Source organism: Ammospiza caudacuta, chromosome 38, assembly GCF_027887145.1.
Source record: "Ammospiza caudacuta isolate bAmmCau1 chromosome 38, bAmmCau1.pri, whole genome shotgun sequence".
In the NCBI taxonomy this organism is placed as follows: domain Eukaryota; kingdom Metazoa; phylum Chordata; class Aves; order Passeriformes; family Passerellidae; genus Ammospiza; species Ammospiza caudacuta.
The window spans coordinates 890,824-916,938 of record NC_080630.1 but is presented as its reverse complement, the minus strand read 5'-3'; the positions used below and the strand labels follow the sequence as shown (position 1 = coordinate 916,938).

The 26,115-nt window shown below is 57.8% G+C and overlaps 1 protein-coding gene across 1 annotated transcript; it reads right to left on the bottom strand.

Moving 5' to 3' along the window:
* Positions 1-1,296: 1,296 nt before the first annotated feature.
* On the bottom strand, positions 1,297-21,466 carry CADM4 (cell adhesion molecule 4). The gene is given in 10 exon segments (XM_058823118.1): positions 1,297-1,403; positions 4,441-4,569; positions 5,492-5,664; positions 7,196-7,286; positions 9,440-9,604; positions 11,540-11,561; positions 11,563-11,675; positions 13,430-13,582; positions 15,601-15,747; positions 21,343-21,466. Coding segments are annotated over 10 exon segments (1,170 nt in total). The 5' UTR covers positions 21,413-21,466.
* Between the last annotated feature and the right edge of the window lie 4,649 nt (positions 21,467-26,115).

The following is a 26,115-nucleotide window of genomic DNA, read 5'->3' as shown; positions in this document are numbered from 1 at the left end:
CCCAGTCCCTCCCAGTACAAACCAGTGACCCCAAACCCCTCCCAGTCCATCCCAGTTTATCCCAGTACAAACCAGTAACCCTCAATCTCTTTTTAACCCTTTCCAGTCCATCCCAGTACAAACCAGTAACCCCAAACCCCTCCTAGTCCATCCCAGTCCATCCCAGTTTGATCCCAGTTTATCCCAGTACAAACCAGTAACCCCCAATCCCTTTTTAACCCTTTCCAGTCCATCCCAGTTTGTCCCATTTCTCTCCCAGTCCCTCCCAGTACAAACCAGTGACCCCAAACCCCTCCCAGTCCATCCCAGTTTGATCCCAGTTTACTCCCAGTACAAACCAGTAACCCCCAATCCCTTTTTAACCCTTTCCAGTCCATCCCAGTTTATCCCAGTACAAACCAGTAACCCCAAACCCCTTTTTAACCCTTTCCAGTCCATCCCAGTTTGATCCCAGTTTACTCCCAGTACAAACCAGTGACCCCCCAACCCCTTTTTAACCCTTTCCAGTCCCTCCCAGTCCCTCCCAGTCCATCCCAGTTTGTCCCATTTCTCTCCCAGTCCCTCCCAGTATAAACCAGTAACCGCCAATCCCTTTTTAACCCTTTCCAGTCCATCCCAGTTTATTCCAAGTCCCTCCCAGTACAAACCACTGACCCCAATCCCTTTTTAACCCTTCCCAGTCCCTCCCAGTCCATCCCAGTTTATTCCCAGTTTATCCCAGTCCAAACCAGTGACCCCCAATCCCTTTTTAACCCTTTCCAGTCCGTCCCAGTCCATCCCAGTCCCTCCCAGTGCCCCCCAGTCCGCCCCCAGCCCCTCCCAGTCCGTCCCAGTGGCTCCCAGTACGAATCGGGGTTGTTTTTATTGCATTGTATCAAAGGTGGTTAAAAGGTTATTTACAGGCCACACCCACCGAGGGGGCGGGGCCTCCCTTGGCCACGCCCACCCCATACAGTATTCATTTCCCCGCCCCCTCCCCCCCCATAAATTGTGCGCGTGCGCGGGGGGGAGGGGCCAAACCCGCGCCCCTCCCCCACCCCCCCCAATGGCTTTGAGGCCCCTCCCCCCCGCTCTCAGGGGGGCGTGGCTCGCGAAGGGGGCGGGGTTTGTGGGGCGTGGGCGGGGCTTATCCCGTTTTAACCCCTCCCCTTTCGAACATCCCCCAATCCCCTCCTCCCCCCCCGCCCCCATTTTTGCGTTGTCCCCTCCCCCCTCCCGCGGTCGGGGGCGGGGCCAGTGGGGGGTGGGCGCCCCGCCCCCTCCGCAGGCCCCGCCCCCTCCGCAGGCCCCGCCCCCTCAGATGAAGAATTCCTCCTTGCGCTTCCCCCCCTCCCCCCCCAGGAACGCCTCGCGCGCCTCCCCCTGGTCCTCCAGGGCGCTGGCCTCGTGCGTCAGGTACGAGCCTGGAATGGGGCGAGAAACGGCGAATTTGGTAAATTGGGGAAAAACGGGGAATTTGGGCGAAATTTGGGCGAAATTTGGGCGAAAAACGGGGAAAAAATGGGGAAAATGTGAGGAAAATATGGGGGAATATTGTGCTGGCCTCGTGCGTCAGGTACGAGCCTGGAATGGGGCGAGAAACGGCGAATTTGGTAAATTGGGGAAAAACGGGGAATTTGGGCGAAATTTGGGCGAAATTTGGGCGAAAAACGGGGAAAAAATGGGGAAAATGTGAGGAAAATATGGGGGAAATTATGCTGGCCTCGTGCGTCAGGTACGAGCCTGGGGTAAGAATGGGGAATTTGGGTAAATTTGGGTGAAAAAGGGGAGATTTAGGAAAATTGAGTGAATTTGGCTGGAAACTGGGGAAGTTTTGGTGAAAAAATGGGGAAGAAAAGGGTAAATTTGGGGGAAAAGAGGGGGAAAATTTGGGGACATCATTGGGGACGTTGAGGGATTGGGGAAAAAATGGGAGAATTTGGGGGGGAAACGGGGAAAAATTTGGGGTGAAAATGGGGGAATTTGGGGAAAAAATGGGGAAAAATTTGGGGTGAAAATGGGGGAATTTGGGGTGGAAATGGGGAAAAATTTGGGGTGAAAATTGGGGAATTTGGGGGGGAAACGGGGAAAAATTTGGGGTGAAAATGGGGGAATTTGGGGGAGAAACGGGGAAAAATTTGGGGTGAAAATGGGGGAATTTGGGGGGGAAACGGGGAAAAATTTGGGGTGAAAATGGGGGAATTTGAGGGGGAAATGGGGAAAAATTTGGGGTGAAAATGGGGGAATTTGGGGGGGAAACGGGGAAAAATTTGGGGTGAAAATTGGGGAATTTGAGGGGGAAACGGGGAAAAATTTGGGGTGAAAATGGGGGAATTTGAGGGGGGAAACGGGGAAAAATTTGGGGTGAAAATGGGGGAATTTGGGGGGGAAACGGGGAAAAATTTGGGGTGAAAATGGGGGAATTTGAGGGGGAAATGGGGAAAAATTTGGGGTGAAAATGGGGGAATTTGGGGGGGAAACGGGGAAAAATTTGGGGTGAAAATTGGGGAATTTGGGGGGGAAACGGGGAAAAATTTGGGGTGAAAATGGGGGAATTTGGGGGGGAAACGGGGAAAAATTTGGGGTGAAAATGGGGGAATTTGAGGGGGAAATGGGGAAAAATTTGGGGTGAAAATGGGGGAATTTGGGGGGGAAACGGGGAAAAATTTGGGGTGAAAATTGGGGAATTTGGGGGGGAAACGGGGAAAAATTTGGGGTGAAAATGGGGGAATTTGGGGGGGAAACGGGGAAAAATTTGGGGTGAAAATGGGGGAATTTGGGGGGGAAACGGGGAAAAATTTGGGGTGAAAATGGGGGAATTTGGGGGGGAAACGGGGAAAAATTTGGGGTGAAAATTGGGGAATTTGGGGGGGAAACGGGGAAAAATTTGGGGTGAAAATTGGGGAATTTGAGGGGGAAACGGGGAAAAATTTGGGGTGAAAATGGGGGAATTTGGGGGGGAAACGGGGAAAAATTTGGGGTGAAAATTGGGGAAATTTGGGGGGCAAACGGGGAAAAATTTGGGGTGAAAATGGGGGAATTTGGGGGGGAAACGGGGAAAAATTTGGGGTGAAAATGGGGGAATTTGGGGGGGAAACGGGGAAAAATTTGGGGTGAAAATGGGGGAATTTGGGGGGGAAACGGGGAAAAATTTGGGGTGAAAATGGGGGAATTTGGGGGGGAAACGGGGAAAAATTTGGGGTGAAAATGGGGGAATTTGGGGGGGAAACGGGGAAAAATTTGGGGTGAAAATGGGGGAATTTGGGGGGGAAACGGGAAAAAATTTGGGGTGAAAATGGGGGAATTTGGGGGGGAAACGGGGAAAAATTTGGGGTGAAAATGGGGGAATTTGGGGGAGAAACGGGGAAAAATTTGGGGTGAAAATGGGGGAATTTGGGGGGGAAACGGGAAAAAATTTGGGGTGAAAATGGGGGAATTTGGGGGGGAAACGGGGAAAAATTTGGGGTGAAAATTGGGGAATTTGGGGTGGAAATGGGGAAAAATTTGGGGTGAAAATTGGGGAATTTGGGGGGGAAACGGGGAAAAATTTGGGGTGAAAATGGGGGAATTTGGGGGAGAAACGGGGAAAAATATGGGGTGAAAATGGGGGAATTTGGGGGAGAAACGGGGAAAAATTTGGGGTGAAAATGGGGGAATTTGGGGGGGAAACGGGGAAAAATTTGGGGTGAAAATGGGGGAATTTGGGGGGGAAACGGGAAAAAATTTGGGGTGAAAATGGGGGAATTTGGGGGGGAAACGGGAAAAAATTTGGGGTGAAAATGGGGGAATTTGGGGAAAAAATGGGGAAAAATTTGGGGTGAAAATGGGGGAATTTGGGGGGAAACGGGGAAAAATTTGGGGTGAAAATTGGGGAATTTGGGGGGGAAACGGGGAAAAATTTGGGGTGAAAATGGGGGAATTTGGGGGGGAAACGGGAAAAAATTTGGGGTGAAAATGGGGGAATTTGGGGGGGAAACGGGGAAAAATTTGGGGTGAAAATTGGGGAATTTGGGGTGGAAATGGGGAAAAATTTGGGGTGAAAATTGGGGAATTTGGGGTGGAAATGGGGAAAAATTTGGGGTGAAAATTGGGGAATTTGGGGGGGAAACGGGGAAAAATTTGGGGTGAAAATGGGGGAATTTGGGGGGGAAACGGGGAAAAATTTGGGGTGAAAATTGGGGAAATTTGGGGGGGAAACGGGGAAAAATTTGGGGTGAAAATGGGGGAATTTGGGGGGGAAACGGGGAAAAATTTGGGGTGAAAATGGGGGAATTTGGGGACACGCCAGGGATGTCCCCACCCCTCCCCGGCCACGCCCCCACAGCCCCACCCACGCCGTGACCACGCCCCTTTTCCCTCATACCCTCCCCCTTATGAGGCCCCGCCCACTCCTGGAGCCTGGTGCCGCCCAAGCCACGCCCCGTTTTATGAAACCCCGCCCCTTTTGGAAGCCCCGCCCACCTTTCTGCCGCACGGAGCACCAGACGAGCGCCCCCAGCAGGAGCAGCAGCAGGAACACGAGCAGCGCCAAGGCCCCGCCCACCACGGCGAAAGGCCCCGCCCCCTGCGCCGCCACCACCGCACCTGGGTCTGCGAGGGGGGGGAGGGGCCGTCAGTGCCCAGGTGTGCCCAGGTGTGTGCCAGGTACGACACAGGTGTGCCCAGGTACCACACAGGTGTAATACACCCAACCCCAGGTGTGCCCAGGTGTGCCCCCACCAACCCCCCATGTGTGCCCAGGTGTACTCAGGTGTGCCCAGGTGCCCCCAGGTGTGCCATACCCACCTCAGGTGTGCCCAGGTATGTCCCACCCACCCCAGGTGTGTGCCCAGGTGCCCCTAGGTGTGACCCTGGTGTGCCCAGGTGTGCCCCAGGTGTGCCAAGGTGAGGTTGGGTGTGCCCAGGTATGACCCAGGCGTGTCCAGGTGCCCCCATGAGGAACCCCAGGTGCCCTGCAGGTGTGCCCAGGTGTCCCCAGGTGTGCCCAGGTGTGAGCTCAGGTGTGCCCAGGTGTGCCATACCCACCCCAGGTGTGCCATACCCACCCCAGGTGTGCCCAGGTGTGCCCAGGTGTGCCATACCCACCCCAGGTGTGCCCAGGTGTGCCCAGGTGTGCCCAGGTGCCCTCCCAGGTGCCCCCCCAGGTGTGCCCAGGTGTGCCATACCCACCCCCGGTGTGCCCAGGTGCCCCCCCAGGTGTGCCCAGGTCCCCCCCCAGGTGTGCCCAGGTGTGCCATACCCACCCCCAGGTGTGCCCAGGTGTGCCATACCCACCTCAGGTGTGCCCAGGTGCCCTCCCAGGTGTGCCCAGGTGTGCCCAGGTGCCCTCCCAGGTGCCCCCAGGTGTGCCCAGGTGGTGCCCATGTGCCCTCCCAGGTGCCCCCCCAGGTGTGCCCAGGTGTGCCCAGGTGTGCCATACCCACCCCATGTGTGCCCATGTGCCCTCCCAGGTGCCCCCCCAGGTGTGCCCAGGTGCGCCACGCCCACCCCAGGTGTGCCCGCTGGCACTCACCGTACACCACCAGCACGTAGGTGTCGTGGGCGCGGCCGTGGGCGTTGCCCACCTGGCAGGTGTAGGTGCCGTTGTCCTGCGGCGCCAGCGCCGGCAGCGTCAGCCGCTCGCCCTCGGCGCGGGCACGGGGCGGCAGCGACTCGTTACCGCGGCTCCAGGACACCTCCGTGGGGCTGCACAGGTGGGCACAGGTGGGCACAGGTGGGCACAGGTAACTCCAAACCCCCAAAAATCCCCGTTTTTTAACCCATTTTTCACCCAATTTTTGCCATTTTCCCCCCATTTCTCCACCCCCAAGGTGTGCCCAGGTGTCGTTACCGTGGGGCTGCACAGGTGGGCACAGGTGGGCACAGGTGGGCACAGGTAACTCCAAACCCTCCAAAATTCCCATTTTTTTACCCAAATTTCACCCATTTTTTGCCATTTTCCCCCTATTTCTGCACCCCCAGGTGTGCCCAGGTGTCGTTACCGCAGCTCCAGGACACCTCCGTGGGGCTGCACAGGTGGGCACAGGTGGGCACAGGTAACTCCAAACCCTCCAAAATTCCCATTTTTTAACCCAAATTTCACCCATTTTTTGCCATTTCCCCCCCATTTCTGCACCCCCAGGTGTGCCCAGGTCTCGTTACTGTGGGGCTGCACAGGTGGGCACAGGTGGGCACAGGTGGGCACAGGTAACTCCAAACCCTCCAAAATCCCCGTTTTTTTACCCAAATTTCACCCATTTTTTGCCATTTCCCCCCCATTTCTGCACCCCCAGGTGTGCCCAGGTGTCGTTACCGCGGCTCCAGGACACCTCCGTGGGGCTGCACAGGTGGGCACAGGTGGGCACAGGTGGGCACAGGTAACTCCAAACCCTCCAAAATTCCCGTTTTTCACCCAAATTTTTTGCCGTTTTCCCCCATTTCTCCACCCCCAGCTGTGCCCAGGTGTGCCACAGATACCCCCACCCACCCCCAAGGTGTGCCCAGGTGTGCCACAGATGCCCCCAGGTATCACCAGGTGCCCCCAGGTGGGCACAGGTAACTCCAAACCCCAAAAAACCCCCATTTTTAACCCATTTTTCACCCAATTTTTGCCATTTCCCCCCATTTCTCCGCCCCCAGGTGTGCCCAGGTGTGCCACAGATACCCCCAGATGCCCCCAGGTATCACCAGGTGCCCCCAGGTGGGCACAGGTAACTCCAAACCCCCCAAAAATCCCCATTTTTTTTACCCAAATTTCACCCATTTTTTGCCATTTTCCCCCATTTCTCCACCCCAAGGTGTGCCCAGGTCTCGTTACCGTGGGGCTGCACAGGTGGGCACAGGTGGGCACAGGTGGGCACAGGTGCCCCCAGGTGGGCACAGGTAACTCCAAACCCCAAAAAACCCCCCATTTTTAACCCATTTTTCACCCAATTTTTGCCATTTTCCCCCATTTCTCCGCCCCCAGGTGTGCCCACCGAGGTGAGACCCAGGTGGTGCCAGGTGTGCCCAGGTGTGCCCAAAAAAATGAAATTTGCCCTTAAACCCCCCATTTTTAACCCGTTTTCCGCCCAATTTTCACCAGGTGTGCCCAGGTGTGCCCAGGTAACTCCAAACGCCCCCAAATCCCCGTTTTTCACCCGATTTCCACCCCGTTTTTTTTCCTTTACCCCCTCCCAGGTGCCCCCAGGTGTGCGCCCAGGTGTGCCCAGGTGTGTGCCCGCCCCCCCAGCCTTACCGGGGGTTGCCGTTGATGGCACAGGTGAGCACCAAGGTGTCGCCTTCGCGCAGGACGCTCTGCGAGGGGTGGATCCGCACCGAGGGGGGGTCTGCGGGCACAGGGGGGCACGGTTGGCACCTGGGCACACCTGGGCACACCTGGGCGCACCTGGTGGCACCTGAGATGTACCTGGGCGCACCTGGGGTACACCTGGTGACAACACCTGGTGGCACCTGGAGTCCCATGGTGGCACCTGGGCGCCTCATGTTGGCACCTGAGATGCACCTGGTGGCACCTGGGCACACCTGGGCACACCTGGGCGCACCTGGTGGCACCTGGAGATGTACCTGGGCGCACCTGGTGACAACACCTGGTGGCACCTGGAGTCCCATGGTGGCACCTGGGCGCCTCATGTTGGCACCGGAGATGCACCTGGGTGGCACCTGGGCACACCTGGGTACGCCTGGTGGTACATCCGGGCACACCTGGTGGCGCCTGAGACGCACCTGGGTACAACGCCTGGTGGCACCCAGGTACACCTGGCGGCACCTGGGAACACCTGGTGGCCCTTGGTGGCACCTGGGTACACCTGAGGTGCACCTGGGTACACCTGGCATACGCCTGGTGCCACCTGTGCCCGTGTCCCCAGTGTTCTCCATCTGCCCGGCCCCTCCCAGTTTAAACCAGTACAAACCAGTACAAACCAGTACAAACCAGTACAGACCAGTACAGACCAGTACAGACCAGTACAGACCAGTACAAACCAGTACAAACCAGTCCCTCCCAGTACAAACCAGTCCCTCCCAGTACAAACCAGTCCCTCCCAGTTTAAACCAGTCCCTCCCAGTACAAACCAGTACAAACCAGTACAGACCAGTACAAACCAGTACAGACCAGTACAAACCAGTACAAACCAGTACAGACCAGTACAAACCAGTACAAACCAGTCCCTCCCAGTACAAACCAGTCCTTCCCAGTACAAACCAGTCCCTCCCAGTTTAAACCAGTACAAACCAGTACAAACCAGTCCCTCCCAGTACAAACCAGTAACCCCAATCCCCCTTTAACCCTTTCCCAGCCCCTCCGTGCGCTCGCAGCTCCCCCTGGTGGCGGCTTTGGGAACTGCAGCGCCCTCCCAGTTTGTCCCAGTACAAACCAGTTTATCCCAGTGTAAACCAGTCCCTCCCAGTTTATCCCAGTGTAAACCAGTCCCTCCCAGTATATCCCAGTGTAAACCAGTCCCTCCCAGTTTATCCCAGTACAAACCAGTACAAACCAGTCCCTCCCAGTTTATCCCAGTGTAAACCAGTCCCTCCCAGTATATCCCAGTACAAACCAGTCCCTCCCAGTTTATCCCAGTACAAACCAGTACAAACCAGTCCCTCCCAGTTTATCCCAGTTTGTCCCAGTCCCTCCCAGTACAAACCAGTGACCCCAAATCCCCTCCCAGTCCCATTTTAACCCCTCCCAGTCCCTCCCAGTATATCCCAGTCCCTCCCAGTACATCCCAGTACAGATTCTCACACTGCACGTCCAGCTGGTACCGCGTCTGCCGGCGCTGCCCCCTGGTGCGTCGCCTCCCAGTGACCCCAAACCAGTACAAACCAGTACAAACCAGTGACCCCAAACCCCCTTTAACCCTTTCCCAGCCCCTCCCAGTACAAACCAGTTCCATTCCAGTTCCCGCAATGCACTCGCAGCTCCCCCTGGTGGCGGCTTTGGGAACTGCAGCGCCCTCCCAGTTTGTCCCAGTCCCTCCCAGTACAAACCAGTACAAACCAGTGACCCCAAATCCCCCATTAACCCTTTCCCAGTCCCTCCCAGTATATCCCAGTATATCTCAGTACACTCACACTGCACGTCCAGCTGGTACTGCGTCTGCCAGTGCTGCCCCCTGGTGCGTCGCCTCCCAGTGACCCCAAACCAGTACAAACCAGTACAAACCAGTACAAACCAGTACAAACCACTCCCTCCCAGTACAAACCAGTACAAACCAGTGACCCCAAACCCCCTTTAACCCTTTCCCAGCCCCTCCCAGTACAAACCAGTTCCCGCAATGCACTCACAGCTCCCCCTGGTGGCGGCTTTGGGAACTGCAGCGCCCTCCCAGTTTGTCCCAGTACAAACCAGTTTATCCCAATCCCCTCCCAGTTTATCCCAGTTTGTCCCAGTCCCTCCCAGTACAAACCAGTGACCCCAAATCCCCTCCCAGTCCCGTTTTAACCCCTCCCAGTCCCTCCCAGTGTATCCCAGTACGCTCACACTGCACGTCCAGCTGGTACTGCGTCTGCCGGCGCTGCCCCCTGCCCAGCGCGGGGTGCGTCGCCTCGCAGGTGACGATGGCGCCGTGGTCGCGCCGCTCCGGCCGCAGGTGCAGCACCGAGCGCTGCCAGAACACCTTGCCCTCCTGCCGGTGGCTGCTGCGCCCTGAACGGGGACAGGTACCCTCAGGTGTGCCCGGGTGTGTGCCCAGGTGTGTGCCCAGGTACCCCCAGGTGCAGCACCGAGCGCTGCCAGGACACCTTGCCCTCCTGCCGGTGGCTGCTGCGCCCTAAACGGGGACAGGTACCCTCAGGTGTGCCCAGGTGTGCGCACAGGTACCCCCAGGTGTGGGCACAGGTACACCCAGGTGTGTGCCCAGGTACCCCCAGGTGTGTGCCCAGGTGTGTGCCCAGGTGTACCCTCAGGTGTGTGCCCAGGTGTGCCCAGGTGTGTGCCCAGGTGTGTGCCCAGGTACCCCCAGGTGTGTGCCCAGGTACCCCCAGGTGCAGCACCGAGCGCTGCCAGGACACCTTGCCCTCCTGCCGGTGGCTGCTGCGCCCTAAACGGGGACAGGTACCCTCAGGTGTGCCCGGGTGTGTGCCCAGGTGTGTGCCCAGGTACCCCCAGGTGCAGCACCGAGCGCTGCCAGGACACCTTGCCCTCCTGCCGGTGGCTGCTGCGCCCTAAACGGGGACAGGTACCCTCAGGTGTGCCCAGGTACACCCAGGTGTGTGCCCAGGTACACCCAGGTGTGTGCCCAGGTGTGTGCCCAGGTACCCCCAGGTGTGTGCCCAGGTGTGCCCAGGTGTGCCCAGGTGTGTGCCCAGGTACCCCCAGGTGCAGCACCGAGCGCTGCCAGAACACCTTGCCCTCCTGCCGGTGGCTGCTGCGCCCTGAATGGGGACAGGTACCCTCAGGTGTGCCCAGGTGTGTGCCCAGGTGTGTGCCCAGGTACCCTCAGGTGTGTGCCCAGGTACACCCAGGTACCCCCAGGTACCCTCAGGTGTGCCCGGGTGTGTGCCCAGGTACCCCCAGGTACCCTCAGGTGTGCCCAGGTACACCCAGGTACCCCCAGGTACCCTCAGGTGTGCCCAGGTGTGTGCCCAGGTGTGTGCCCAGGTACCCTCAGGTGTGTGCCCAGGTACACCCAGGTACCCCCAGGTACCCTCAGGTGTGCCCGGGTGTGTGCCCAGGTACCCACAGATATCCCCAGGTGCCCCCAGGTATCTCCCAAGGTGGGCACAGGTACTCCCAGGTGTGCCCAGGCGTGTCCCCAAGTACCCCCAGGTACCCCCATATATGTCCATAAGGACCCCCAGGTACCCTGAGGTGTGCCCAGGTGTGCCCAGGTGTGCCCAGGTACACCCAGGTACCCCCAGGTGTGCCCGGCTGTGCCCAAAATCCCAATTTTCTCTCAAAAACCCCCAAATTTCCATCAATTCTCACCCAATTTTCACCGTTTTCCCCATTTCCTTCCCCCCAGGTGTGCCCAGGTGTGCCCAGGTGTGCCCAGGTACACCCAGGTACACCCAGGTACCCTCAGGTGTGCCCGGCTGTGCCCAAAATCCCAATTTTCTCTCAAAAACCCCCAAATTCCCATCAATTTTCACCGTTTTCCCCATTTCCTTCCCCCCAGGTGCGCCCAGGTGTGCCCAGGTGTGCCCAGGTGTGCCCAGGTGTGCCCAGGTACCCCCAGGTACCCCCAGGTGTGCCCGGCTGTGCCCAAAATGCCAATTTTCTCTCAAAAACCCCCAAATTTCCATCAATTTTCACCCAATTTTCACCGTTTTCCCCATTTCCTTCCCCCCAGGTACCCTGAGGTGTGCCCCAGGTGTGCCCAGGTGTGCCCAGGTACCCCCAGGTACCCCCAGGTGTGCCCGGCTGTGCCCAAAATCCCAATTTTCTCTCAAAACCCCCCAAATTTCCATCAATTCTCACCCAATTTTCACCGTTTTCCCATTTCCTTCCCCCCAGGTGCGCCCAGGTGTGCCCAGGTAACTCCAAACGCCCCAAAATCCCCGTTTTTCACCCGATTTTCACCCGTTTTTTTCCCTTTACCCCCTCCCAGGTGCCCCCAGGTGTGCGCCCAGGTGAGCTCACCTGGCAGCTCGCGGCGGTCGCGGGTACCAGCGCAGCGTCGCCATCGGCCGCGCCCGCGGCACCAGGCAGGTGAGCTCCAGCTCCTCCCCCTCCACGGCCAGCGCCCCCGCCTCGACCAATGGCGGCTCGGGGGGCACTGCGGGGGCACAGGTGAGACACAGGTGAGACACAGGTGAGACACACGTGTGACATGGACAGGTGAGATATGGACAGGTGAGATATGGACAGGTGAGATATGGACAGGTGAGACAGGTGAGACACAGGTGAGACATGGACAGGTGAGATGGGACAGGTGAGATGGGACAGGTGTGATATGGACAGGTGAGACATGGACAGGTGGGATATGGACAGGTGAGCATGGACAGGTGAGATGGGACAGGTGAGACACAGGTGAGAGACACGTGAGACATGGACAGGTGGGATGGGACAGGTGAGACACGGACAGGTGAGATGGGACAGGTGAGATGGGACAGGTGAGACACAGGTGAGAGACAGGTGTGACATGGACAGGTGAGATGGGACAAGTGAGATAAGGACAGGTGTGACATGGACAGGTGTGACACAGGTGAGAGACAGGTGTGACATGGACAGGTGAGACATGGACAGGTGAGACATGGACAGGTGAGATGGGACAGGTGAGACATGGACAGGTGAGATGGGACAGGTGTGACACAGGTGTGACATGGACAGGTGGGATGGGACAGGTGAGACACGGACAGGTGGGATGGGACAGGTGAGATGGGACAGGTGTGACATGGACAGGTGAGATGGGACAGGTGAGACACAGGTGAGAGACAGGTGTGACATGGACAGGTGTGACATGGACAGGTGAGACATGGACAGGTGGGATGGGACAGGTGAGATGGGACAGGTGAGATATGGACAGGTGAGACACAGGTGAGACATGGACAGGTGTGACATGGACAGGTGAGACATGGACAGGTGAGACATGGACAGGTGGGATGGGACAGGTGAGATGGGACAGGTGTGACATGGACAGGTGAGACATGGACAGGTGAGATGGGACAGGTGAGAGGGGTGACATCCAGGTGAGCCAGGTGACACAAGTGACCGCCAGGTCAGCCAGGTGACATCCAGATGAGCCAGGTGAGATCCAGGTGACATCCAGGTGACACAGGTGGCATCCAGGTGATCCAGGTGAGATCCAGGTGAGGTCCAGGTGAGGTCCAGGTGAGCACCAGGTGATCCAGGTGACATCCAGGTGACACAGGTGGCATCCAGGTGATCCAGGTGGCACGCAGGTGATCCAGGTGAGATCCAGGTGAGATCCAGGTGAGATCCAGGTGAGGTCCAGGTGAGGTCCAGGTGACACAACAGAGACAGGAGCAGACAGGTGAGGGCCGGGGCTCGGGGCACGAAGGGACAGCTGTGCCCAGGTGAGCCCAGGTGTGCCCAGGTGTGCCCAGGTAGCACAAAACCCCCCAAAACCCCCATTTTTCACCCGATTTTCACCCCGTTTTTTTTGTTTTTTCCCTCCCAGGCGCGCCCAGGTGTGCCCAGGTGCGCCCAGGTGTGCCCAGGTAGCACAAAACCCCCCAAAACCCCCATTTTTCACCCGATTTTCACCCCGTTTTTTTTGTTTTTTCCCTCCCAGGCGCGCCCAGGTGTGCGCCCAGGTGTGCCCAGGTGCGCCCAGGTGTGCCTAGGTGTGCCCAGGTAGCACAAAACCCCCCAAAACCCCCATTTTTCACCCGATTTTCACCCCGTTTTTTTTTGTTTTTTCCCTCCCAGGCGCGCCCAGGTGCGCCCAGGTGTGCCCAGGTAGCCCAAAACCTCCCAAAACCCCCATTTTTCACCCGATTTTCACCCCGTTTTTTTTGTTCTTCCCCTCCCAGGTGTGCCCAGGTGTGTGCCCAGGTGCGCCCGTACCCAGCACGGTGAGGGTGGCGATCTGGTGGTGCGTGTCGTCGGCGTACAGCTGGCAGAAGTAGCCGCCCTCGTCCTCCAGCCGCGCCCGCGCCAGGCGCAGCCGCAGCCGCCGCCGGCTGAACTCGGCCAGCTCGAAACGCTCGTCCTTCAGCGCTGGGTGGGGACACCACAGGGGACATTGAGGGGTCACAGGGTCAGCCAGGGGGTCACAGGGTCACGATGGGGTCACAGGGTCAGCCATGGGGTCACAGGGTCACCCAGGGAGTCACAGTGACACCCCCAGCTCGAAACGCTCGTCCTGCAGCGCTGGGGACACCACAGGGGACATTGAGGGGTCACAGGGTCACCCACGGGGTCACAGGGTCACCCACGGGGCCACAGGGTCAGCCAGGGGGTCACAGGGTCACCCACGGGGCCACAGGGTCACCCAGGGGGTCACAGGGTCACGATGGGGTCACAGGGTCAGCCATGGGGTCACAGGGTCACCCAGGGGGTCACAGGGTCACCCCCAGCTCGAAACGCTCGTCCTGCAGCGCTGGGGACGCCAGAGGGGACATTGGGGACATTTGGGGACATTGAGGGGTCAGCAGGGTCACCCATGGGGTCACAGGGTCACCCAGGGGGTCACAGGGTCACGATGGGGTCACAGGGTCACCCAGGGGGTCACAGTGACACCCCCAGCTCGAAACGCTCGTCCTGCAGCGCTGGGGACACCACAGGGGACATTGGGGACATTTGGGGACATTGAGGGGTCAGCAGGGTCACCCATGGGGTCACAGGGTCACCCAGGGGGTCACAGGGTCACCCCCAGCTCGAAACGCTCGTCCTGCAGCTCTGGGGACACCACAGGGGACATTTGGGGACACTGAGGGGTCAGCAGGGTCAGCCAGGGGGTCACAGGGTCAGCCATGGGGTCACAGGGTCACCCATGAGGTCAGAGTGTCACCCATGGGGTCCCAGGGTCACCCATGGGGTCACAGGGTCACCCATGGGGTCACAGGGTCACCCAGGGGGTCACAGGGTCAGCCATGGGGTCACAGGGTCACCCAGGGGGTCACAGGGTCAGCCAGGGGGTCACAGGGTCACCCAGGGGGTCACAGTGACACCCCCGGCTCGAAACGCTCGTCCTGCAGCTCTGGGGACACCAGAGGGGACATTGGGGACATTGAGGGGTCACAGGGTCAGCCATGGGGTCACAGGGTCAGTTATGGGGTCACAGGGTCAGTTATGGGGTCCCAGGGTCACCCCCGCAATGTCCCCACGGTGTCCCCAAATCTCATCTTTCCCAATTTCTCCCATTTTTCCCTTAAATTTCCCCATTTTTTCCCCAACGTCCCAAACGTTCCCCAATCCCTTGATCCCCCCCAAACGTCCCCAAATGTCCCCAAATCTCATTTTTCCCCATTTTTCCCCCAAATTCCCCCAACACCCCAAAGTCCCCAAAGTCCCCCAATGTCCCCAAATCTCATTTTTCCCATTTTTCCCATTTTTCCCCCAAATTCCCCAACATCCCCAAAGTCCCCAACACCCCAATGTCCCCCAATGTCCCCAAATCTCACTTTCCCCAATTTTTCCCATTTTTCCCTTAAATTTCTCCATTTTCTCCCCGTCGCCCCAAACGTCCCCAATGCCTTGATCGCCCCCAAATGTCCCCAAATGTCCCCAAATGTCCCCAAATCTCATTTTCCCCAAATTTCCACCATTTCCTCCCCGTTTTTTCCCAAATTTCCCCAATACCCCAAACGTCCCCAAATCTCATTTTTCCCATTTTTCCCCCAAATTCCCCCAACACCCCAAAGTCCCCAATGTCCCCCAATGTCCCCAAATCTCATTTTCCCCAAATTTCCACCATTTCCTCCCCATTTTTTCCCAAATTTCCCCAAAACCCCAAATGTCCCCAAATCTCATTTTTCCCAATTTTCCCCCATTTTTTCCCAAATGTCCCCAATGTCCCCAAAGTGTCCCCAGTGTCACCTCGGGTGCCGTTGAAGAACAGCGTCTGCCCTTCAATGTCCCCAAATGTCCCCAAATCTCATCTTCCCCAATTCTCCACCATTTCCCCCAAATTTCCCATAAATTTCCCCCATTTTTTTTTCCCCAAATCCCCCCAGTTTTTCCCGGTGTCCCCAAGGTGTCCCCAAAGTGTCCCCAAAGTGTCCCCAAAGTGTCACCTCGGGTGCCGTTGAAGAACAGCGTCTGCCGGGCGGGGTTCTGGATGACCACGATGGAGCCGTCGTACCTGTGCAGGTGACAGGTGATCTCGGCAGTGCCACCCTCCAGCACGGTGACATTCTCGGCCTGCACCTCCTGAGAGTGACCTGGGGACATTGGGGACACACAGGTGGCACTGGGGACACACAGGTGGCACTGGGGACACACAGGTGGCGTTGGGGGACACACAGGTGGCGTTGGGGACACACAGGTGACACTGGGGACACACAGGTGGCGTTGGGGACACACAGGTGGCGTTGGGGACACACAGGTGACACTGGGGACATTGGGGACATTGGGGACACACAGGTGGCGTTGGGGACACACAGGTGGCGTTGGGGACACACAGGTGACACACAGGTGACACACAGGTGACACTGGGGACACACAGGTGACACTGGGGACATTGGGGACATTGGGGACACACAGGTGACCCTGGGGACACACAGGTGACACTGGGGACACACAGGTGACACTGGAGACACACAGGTGGTGTTGGGGACACACGGGTGACACTGGGGACACACAGGTGACACTGGGGACATTGGGGACACACAGGTGACACACAGGTGGCATTGGGGACACACAGGTGACACTGGGGACACACAGGGGACACTGGGGACACACAGGTGACGTTGGGCACACACAGGTGACATTGGGGACACACAGGTGACATTGGAGACACACAGGTGGCGTTGGGGACACACAGGTGACACTGGGGACACACAGGTGACATTGGGGACACACAGGTGGCGTTGGGGACACACAGGTGACACACAGGTGACACTGGGGACATTGGGGACATTGGGGACACACAGGTGGCGTTGGGGACACACAGGTGACACTGGGGACACACAGGTGATCTCGGCAGTGCCACCCTCCAGCACGGTGACATTCTCGGCCTGCACCTCCTGAGAGTGACCTGGGGACATTGGGGACACACAGGTGACATTGGGGACACACAGGGGACACTGGGGACACACAGGTGGCGTTGGGGACACACAGGTGGCGTTGGGGACACACAGGTGACACACAGGTGACACACAGGTGACACTGGGGACACACAGGTGACACTGGGGACATTGGGGACATTGGGGACACACAGGTGACCCTGGGGACACACAGGTGACACTGGGGACACACAGGTGGTGTTGGGGACACACGGGTGACACTGGGGACACACAGGTGGTGTTGGGGACACACGGGTGACACTGGGGACACACAGGTGACACTGGGGACATTGGGGACACACAGGTGACACACAGGTGGCATTGGGGACACACAGGTGACACACAGGTGGCATTGGGGACACACAGGTGACACTGGGGACACACAGGGGACACTGGGGACACACAGGTGACGTTGGGCACACACAGGTGACATTGGAGACACACAGGTGACATTGGGGACACACAGGTGGCGTTGGGGACACACAGGGGACACTGGGGACATTGGGGACATTGGGGACACACAGGTGACCCTGGGGACACACAGGTGACACTGGGGACACACAGGTGACACTGGGGACACACAGGTGACGTTGGGAACACACAGGTGGCATTGGGCACACACAGGTGGCGTTGGGGACACACAGGTGGCACACAGGTGGCACAGGTGATGGCAGCAGTGGGACAGAGGGGACACCCCGGGGTCACCACAGGGGACAGGGAACAGAGGGGACAGCACAAGGGACAGGGGACATGGGGACACGGGGACACGGACAGGTGACACAGGGGACACAGGGGACATGGGGACATGGACAGGGGACACAGGTGACACAGGGGACATGGGGACACGGGGACGCGGACAGGTGACACAGGGGACACGGGACACAGGGGACACACGGTGACACAGGGGACACACGGTGACACAGGTGATACAGGTGACACAGGGGACACACGGTGACACAGGGGACACACGATGACACAGGTGACACAGGTGACACAGGATGACACAGGATGACACAGGATGACACAGAGGACATGGGGACACAGGGACAGGGACAGGTCACTGGGAGGGACACGGTGACACAGAGTGACACAGGGTGACACAGAGTGACACACGGTGACACACGGTGACACAGGGGACATGGGGACACAGGGACAGGGACAGGTCACTGGGAGGGACACGGTGACACAGAGTGACACACGGTGACACACGGTGACACACGGTGACACAGGGGACATGGGGACACAGGGACAGGTCACTGGGAGGGACAGGGGACACGGTGACACAGGGTGACACAGGACAGGGGACACGGTGACACAGGGTGACACACGGTGACAGGGTGACAACAGGGACAGGGACAGGTCACTGGGAGGGACAGGGGACACGGTGACACAGGGTAACACAGGACAGGGGACACGGTGACACAGGGTGACACACGGTGACAGGGTGACAACAGGGGACAGGAGGACGGGGTGACACAGAGTGACAGCGTGGGGACAACACGGTGACACCATCCCTGGGGTGCTGGGGACATCTGGGGACACGGGGGACGACAGGAGGGTGGCACCGGGGACAGTGACAGCACTGGGGACACCAACACGGGGGTTTGGGGACACTGGGGACAGCAGGAGGGTGGCACTGGGGACAGTGACAGCACTGGGGACACTGGGGACAGCGGGAGGGTGGCACAGGGACAGTGACAGCAGCGGTGACAGCGGTGACACCACGGGGACAGGGGCACAGCCACAGGGGTGGCCGTGGGGACAGTGACAGTGACAGTGACAGTGACAGGGACAGGGACAGTGACACCCCCGGTGTCCCCGAGTGGCCCCTCTGGTTACCGGGGCAACATCGGGGGTGGTGACACCGAGGGGGGACGGGGGACAATGGGATGGGGTTGGTGACATCAGGGGGGTGACAATGACAGGGGTGACACCGAGGGGGGGGACAATGAGGGGGCTTGGTGACATCGGGGGGGTGACAATGATGGGGGTGACACTGAAGGGGGGGACAATGAGGGGGCTTGGTGACATCGAGGGGGGGTGACAATGATGGGGGTGACACCGAGGGGGGGGTGGTGACACTGAGGTGACAGTGGGGGGGGGTTGGTGACAATGGGGGGGGTTGGTGACAGTGGGGGGGGGTTGGTGACAGTGGGGGGGGGGTTGGTGACAATGGGGGGGTTGGTGACAGTGGGGGGGGGTTGGTGACAATGGGGGGGGTTGGTGACAGTGGGGGGGGGTTGGTGACAGTGGGGGGGGGTTGGTGACAGTGGGGGGGGGTTGGTGACAATGGGGGGGGTTGGTGACAATGGGGGGGGGGGGTGACCCCACGTTCTGCTGTGTCAGCACAATCCCCTCCCCCCCCCCTCAAGGTCACCCCCGCGCCAAGGTCAGCGTGTCCCCAAGGGGGGGAGGGGACAATGGGGGGGTTGGGGACACCGAGGGGGGGGTTGGGGACAATGGGGGGGGTTGGGGACACCAAGGGGGGGTTGGGGACAATGGGGGGGTTGGGGACAATAAGGGGGAGGGGACAATGGGGGGGGTTGGGGACACCGATGGGGGGGTGGGGAAAATGGGGGGGTTGGGGACAATGGGGGGGTTGGGGACACTGATGGGGGGGTTGGGGACAATAAGGGGGAGGGGACAATGGGGGGGTTGGGGACACCGATGGGGGGTTGGCGACAATGGCCCTTTCAGTGTCACCCACGCTCTCGGGGACAGCCCCGGTGGCGCCTGGCACCCCACGGGGGGGGGGGGGGGAGGGGACAATGTGACAATAACGGGACACCCCCCCACACACACACAGCCCCTCCCCCCACCCCAATGGTGGCTTTGGGGACATTGGGGACATTGGGGGAGGGGCGGGGAGACCCCAAAAAGGGGGAAAACCCCCCCAGAAAAGGGGGGGAGGGGACAGAGGGGACACGGGGGGGGGAGGGGACACGGAGGGGACACGGAGGGGACACCGAGGGGACACCGAGGGGACATCGCCACCCGCAGCGGGGGGGGGGGGGGACACACGGGGGTGGGGGAGGGGCTGCGGCACAGAGCGCGGCGGGGATTGGGGAGGGGGCCGGGGGGGATTTTGGGGGGAATTTTGGGATTTTTTGGGGATTTTTGGGGGTTCAGATAATTTGGGGAGGGGTCGGGAATTTTGGGGGATTTTTTGGGGGATTTTTGGGGGTATTTTTATATTTTTGGGGGATTTTTTTGTATTTTTTTTGTATTTTTTTTGCGATTTTTAAGGGGCTTTTTTGGGTCTGGGGTTTTTTTTGGGAGGGTTTTGGGGGTTCGGGGAATTTGGGGAGGGGTCGGGATTTTTTTTTAATTTTTTGGGATTTTTTTGATTTTTTCTGGAATTTTTTTGATTTTTTTAAATTTTTCTTTGGGGTTTTTTTGTGAATTTTTAGGAGGTTTTTTTTTAAGATCGGGTTTTTTTTGGGTCTGGGGGTTTTTTGGGGTCCGGGGAATTTGGGGAGGGGTCGCGGGGGGATCCGGATTTTTATGGATTTTATTGGAATTTTTTGGAATTTTTCTGGATTTTTTTCGGGATTTTTTGGGGAGATTTTAGGGGGGTTTTTAAGGGTAGGGTTTTTTTTGGGTCTGGGGGTTTCTCGGGGGGGATTTTGGGGTGCGGGGAATTTGGGGAGGGGTCTCGAGGGTGGTCTGGATTTTTTTAGAGAATTTTTTTTTAATTTTAGGGATTTTTTTCGTGATTTTTTTGGGGATTTTTTTTGCAGTATTTCAGGGCCGGGTTTTTTTGGGTCTGGGGGTTTTTCGGGGTCGGGGGAATTTGGGGAGGGGTCGCGGAGGGGGATCCCTATTTTTAGGGATTTTTTTTTTAATTTTTGGGGATTATTTTCAGGATTTTTTGGGGGTTTTTTTGGGGCCGGGTTTTTTGGGTCTGGGGGTTTCTCAGGGGGGGATTTTGGGGTGCGGGGAATTTGAGGAGGGGTCTCGAGGGTGGTCCGGCTGTTTTAGAGATTTTTTTTTTTAATTTTCGAGATTTTTGGGGGGCATTTTTTTGCCTATTTTTGGGGGGGTTTTTTGGGGCCGGTTTTTTGGGTCTGGGGGTTTCTCAGGGGGGGTTTTGGGGTTCGGCGAATTTGGGGAGGGGGCGCACTGACCGTGTCCGGATTTTTAGGAATTTTTAGGAATTTTTAGGAATTTTTAGGAATTTTTAGGAATTTTTTCGGGATTTTTTGGGGGGGTTTTTCGGGGCCGGGTTTTTTGGGTCTGGGGGTTTCTCAGGGGGGGTTTTGGGGCTCGGGGAATTTGGGGAGGGGGCGCACTGACCGTGTCCGGATTTTTAGGAATTTTTAGGGATTTTTTCAGGATTTTTTGGGGGGGTTTTTTGCCGATTTTCGGGGCCGGGTTTTTTGGGTCTGGGGGTTTCTCAGGGGGGGTTTTGGGGCTCGGGGAATTTGGGGAGGGGGCGCACTGACCGTGTCCGGATTTTAGGAATTTTTAGGAATTTTTAGGAATTTTTAGGAATTTTTTCGGGATTTTTTGGGGGGGTTTTTCGGGGCCGGGTTTTTTGGGTCTGGGGGTTTCTCAGGGGGGGTTTTGGGGCTCGGGGAATTTGGGGAGGGGGCGCACTGACCGTGTCCGGATTTTTAGGAATTTTTAGGGATTTTTTCAGGATTTTTTGGGGGGGTTTTTTGCCGATTTTCGGGGCCGGGTTTTTTGGGTCTGGGGGTTTCTCAGGGGGGGTTTTGGGGCTCGGGGAATTTGGGGAGGGGGCGCACTGACCGTGTCCGGCGGCCCAGAGCAGCAGCAGCCCCGGCAGCAGCGCGGGGGGGGCGCACGGGGGGCGCTGCATGGCGGCCGAGCCTCCGCCGCCGCCGCTTCCCCACCTGCCGGGCCCGAGCCGATAATCAGATGCTAATGAGATGCTAATGAGATGCGGGAGGCCGGGCCAATGGCGAGGAAGAGGGGGAGGAGTTCGGTTTGGGGTGGGGGGAGGGGTTTAAGGGGGTAAAAGGAGAAATAGCCCCGAAAAACGGAGGAATAAACGCAGAAATAGGAGGAAGGGGCTTCGGGCGGATTTGGGGGAGATTTGGGGGGGTCTGGGGGGGGATTTTTGGGGCAAATGGGGAGGATTTAGGGGATATGGGGGGGATTTAGGGGGGCTGGGGGGATTTTTGGAGGGTTGGGGGAGATTTGCGGGGGATTTGGGGGAATTTGGGGGTCTGGGGTGATTCGGGGGTGGATTTGAGGGGATTGAGGGGGAATTGGGGGAATTTGGGGGTGGGATTTGGGGGGTCTGGGGTGATTCGGGGGTGGATTTGGGGGGATTGAGGGGGAATTGGGGAGATTTAGGGGGTCTGGGGGGATTTGGGGGCGAATTTGGGGGGATTTAGAGGGGTCTGGGGGGGTTTTTGGAGGGTTTGGGGGAGATTTGCGGGGGATTTGGGGGAATTTGGGGGTGGGATTTGGGGGGTCTGGGGGGATTCGGGGGTGGATTTGGGGGGATTGAGGGGGATTTGGGGGAATTTGGGGGGTCGGGGGGAATTTGGGGGGTCGGGGGGATTTTGGGTGGGTTTGGGGGGTTGGGGGAGATTTGCGGGGAATTTGGGGGTGGGATTTGGGGGGGTCTGGGGTGATTCGGGGGTGGATTTGGGGGGATTGAGGGAATTTGGGGGTGGGATTTGGGGGGGTCTGGGGTGATTCGGGGGGGATTTGGGGGGATTGAGGGGGAATTGGGGGGATTTAGGGGGTCTGGGGGGATTTGGGGGCGAATTTGGGGGGATTTAGAGGGGTCTGGGGGAGGATTTGAGACCCCTGAATGGGGAACTGGGGACCCCCAGATTGGAAATCGGGGACCCCAAAGTGGGATCAGACGCCCCAAATTTGACCCGGGACCCCCCAAAATCGAACTGGGACCCCCAAAATTTGAACTGAGAGGCCCCAAATTTGACCCTGGACCCCCCAAATTTGACCCGGGACCCCCCCAGATTTGACCCGGGACCCCCCAAAATCGAACTGGGACCCCCAAAATTTGAACTGCGACCCTCAAAATTTGACCCTGGAGCCCCCAAATTTGACCCGGGACCCCCCCAGATTTGACCCGGGACCCCCCAGATTTGACCCGGGACCCCCCCAAATTTGACCCGGGACCCCCCAAAATCGAACTGGGACCCCCCAAAATTTGAACTGCGACCCTCAAAATTTGACCCTGGAGCCCCCAAATTTGACCCGGGACCCCCCCAGATTTGACCCGGGACTCCCCAAAATCGAACTGGGACCCCCAAAATTTGAACTGAGCCCCCAAAATTTGCCCGGGATCCCCCCAGATTTGACCCGGGACCCCCCAAATTTGACCCGGGACCCCCCAGATTTGACCCTGGACCCCCCCAAATTTGACACGGGACCCCCCAACATAGAACTGGGACCCCCAAAATTTGAACTGCGACCCTCAAAATTTGACCCTGGAGCCCCCAAATTTGACCCGGGACCCCCCGAGATTTGACCCGGGACTCCCCAAAATAGAACTGGGACCCCCAAAATTTGAACTGAGACCCCAAAATTTGCCCGGGATCCCCCAAAACCTCCCTGTCCCCCCCCGGTGCTGGCGCGGTGACACCGCGGGGGGGTGGGGGGGGGGGTTGGTGACAGTTTGACAGTTGCCATGGCAACCGGGGGGGGGGGGGAACAAAGGCGGCTCAGAGCGGGAACAGCGCGGCCATTCAGGGCCGGGGGGGGGCACTGGGGGGGTCCATGGTCAATTTTGGGGGGGTCCCAGGGGGTTTCGGGGGCATTTTGGGGGGTCCTGGGGGCTTTGGGGGGGTCCTGGGGGTGTTTTCGGCGGGTTCTGGAGGGGTCTTGGGGGGTCCTGAGGGGATTTGGGGGGGTCGTGAGGGGGTTTTAGGGAGGGTTGGGGGGTCCTGGGGGGGGATCCCGGAGGGGTTTGAGGTGGATTTGGGGGGGCCCTGAGGGGATTTGGGGGGGTCATGAGGGGGTTGTTGGGGGGTCCTGGGGGGGATCCTGGAGGGGTTTGAGGTGGATTTGGGGGGGTCCTGAGGGGATTTGGGGGGGTCATGAGGGGGTTGTTGGGGGGTCCTGGGGGGGATCCCGGAGGGGTTTGAGGTGGATTTGGGGGGGTCCTGAAGGGATTTGTGGGGGGTCCTGAGGGGGTTTTAGGGAGGGTTGGGGGGTCCTGGGGGGGATCCCGGAGGGGTTTGAGGTGGATTTGGGGGGGCCCTGAGGGGATTTGGGGGGGTCGTGAGGGGGTTTTAGGGAGGGTTGGGGGGTCCTGGGGGGGATCCTGGAGGGGTTTGAGGTGGATTTGGGGGGGTCCTGAGGGGGTTTTAGGGAGGGTTGGGGGGATCCCAGAGGGGTTTGAGGTGGATTTTGGGGGGGCCCTGAGGGGATTTGGGGGGGGTCGTGAGGGGGTTTTAGGGAGGGTTGGGGGGTCCTGGGGGGGATCCCGGAGGGGTTTGAGGTGGATTTGGGGGGGCCCTGAGGGGATCTGGGGCCACGCTGGGACCTCCCAAGAGGAGCTTGGACAGAGGGAATGGGGGAAAAGGGTGAGAAAATGCGGAAAAAGGGGGGTAAAATGGGAAAAAGAGGGGTAAAAGGGGATGAAATGGGGATAAAGGAGTTACAGTAGGGATGAAGTGGGAAAAAAGAGGCTAAACAGGGCCAAATTGGTGCTAAACGAGAACAAATTTGGGCTAAACAGGGCCAAATAAGGGATAAATATGGTCAAACGGGCTAAACGGGACTAAATTTGGACTAAACGGGAATAAATTGGGGTTAAACAGGGCCAAAATGGGGTTAAACCCAAAGGTTTGGGGGACACGGCGATTGAGGTGTTGGGGCCAAGCCACAAAACCAGCACCACTCCACCCCCAATTTCAGCATTTTTATCCCGAAATCCCGTGGTGGGGGATGAGTTGAGTCCTTCCTAAAGCTCTTTGGTGGAAGAATCGTAGAATAGGATGAGGACGATGAACGCGCCCTTTTCCCTGAGGGGATCCCGGCTGAGGGAACAGGGCGGGAGCGGCAGAACCGGCCCAGCCGCAGCCCCAGGCTTGGGTGGAAGGTGGTGACACCTTTGTGAGGGTGGTGACACCTTTGGGAAGGGCGGTGACACCTTTGTGAGGGGTGGTTACACCTCTGGGAGGCTCAGCCCGGAGTCACCCACCACCACAGGTGCGCCCCACATCCTGAGGGCAAACCCACCCGGGGCGTGCTCAAACCGCTGCCACAAGACCCGGAGCACGTAGCGGCGATCTTCACCGATGTGTCAAAGCGGAAAAAAGCGGCTTTAGGAACGGGGATTTACCCGTCAAAACCGGGCCTGGAGCCGCCGATGCCGCCGCCTTCCCCTGAGGCGCCGTGGACAAAATGGCGGCGCCTCCCTCAGCGCCTTTCCCGCCCTTTAGCGCGGCCACGCCCCCTCCCACCGCAGCGACCAATCAGAGCCCGGCATTTCCCCCTTGGCCCCGCCCCCTCGCCGCAGTCCCTGAGGGGAGCCGCGGCTCCGTGAGGGGAAAAATCTTTTTGTAAGGTAAAAACTTGGATTTCTGAGGTAAAAAGTTCGATTTCTGAGGTAAAATTCATCGGTTTTGGGGCCAGAAGGTATTTTTTTATGGAGAACCATCATCTTCTGAGGCAAACCTCTCTTTTTTACCAAAGGAAAATATTTTTCACTCCAAATTTTGAATTTCTGAGGTAAAAATCCGTTTTGGGGTCAGAAGGTGTTTTTTTTATGGAGAACCATAATCTTCTGAAGCAAACCTCTCCTTTTTTATGGAGAGAAAGGATTTTTCAGGCCAAATTCTGATTTTGTGGTAAAAATCACAGCATTCTGGGGAAAACCCTGATTTTCTGAGAGGGGAAAAAAGTTCTCTGCAGTAAAAGTACATTTCATGAGGTAAAATTAAGGGGAAAAAGGGGAATTGATTAAATTTTACAACCCTGGAGTCTCCCAGGACAGCGATGGCAGCATAGCAAGGACAGAATGAGGGTAAGTGGAATAAACACCAATTTTAGGTGATTTACACCCAAAACTCCCACATGAAACACAAATATGTCTAAAAATCCCCCACAGTCCCCTTTTCCAAATCTGTTTTCACCCATAAAACCCATCAGGTGCTGCCAAAAATTGACATTTTGGCACAAAAGTTGCTTTTTCTTCCACTTACCTCCTCCAAAAGTTGCTGCAGTTGGGGGCTGGGGATATCAGGAACCAAAACTACCCCAAAAATAACGAATTTTTGGGTTTAATAAACTTATTTTTCAACTGCAGGAATGCCATCCCTGACAATATCCCAGTTTGAGCTAAACCTTCTAATTTCAAACTAAAAATCGCAATCTATTTTGGAATTTTATACTAATGAGGAACTTTTTTTAAAATTTAAGGGCATTGTCACCCTTTTAAAAATTTTCCTACTATTTTGGGATATTTTCTTTCATTTTGGGATCCCTAAATTGGGAGTTTTGGGGCAGCTTTTGAAAATTGTTTGCACTTTTGGCTGCAGTTTTTTGCAATTTTCTCCTCTTTCGCTACAAATTTTT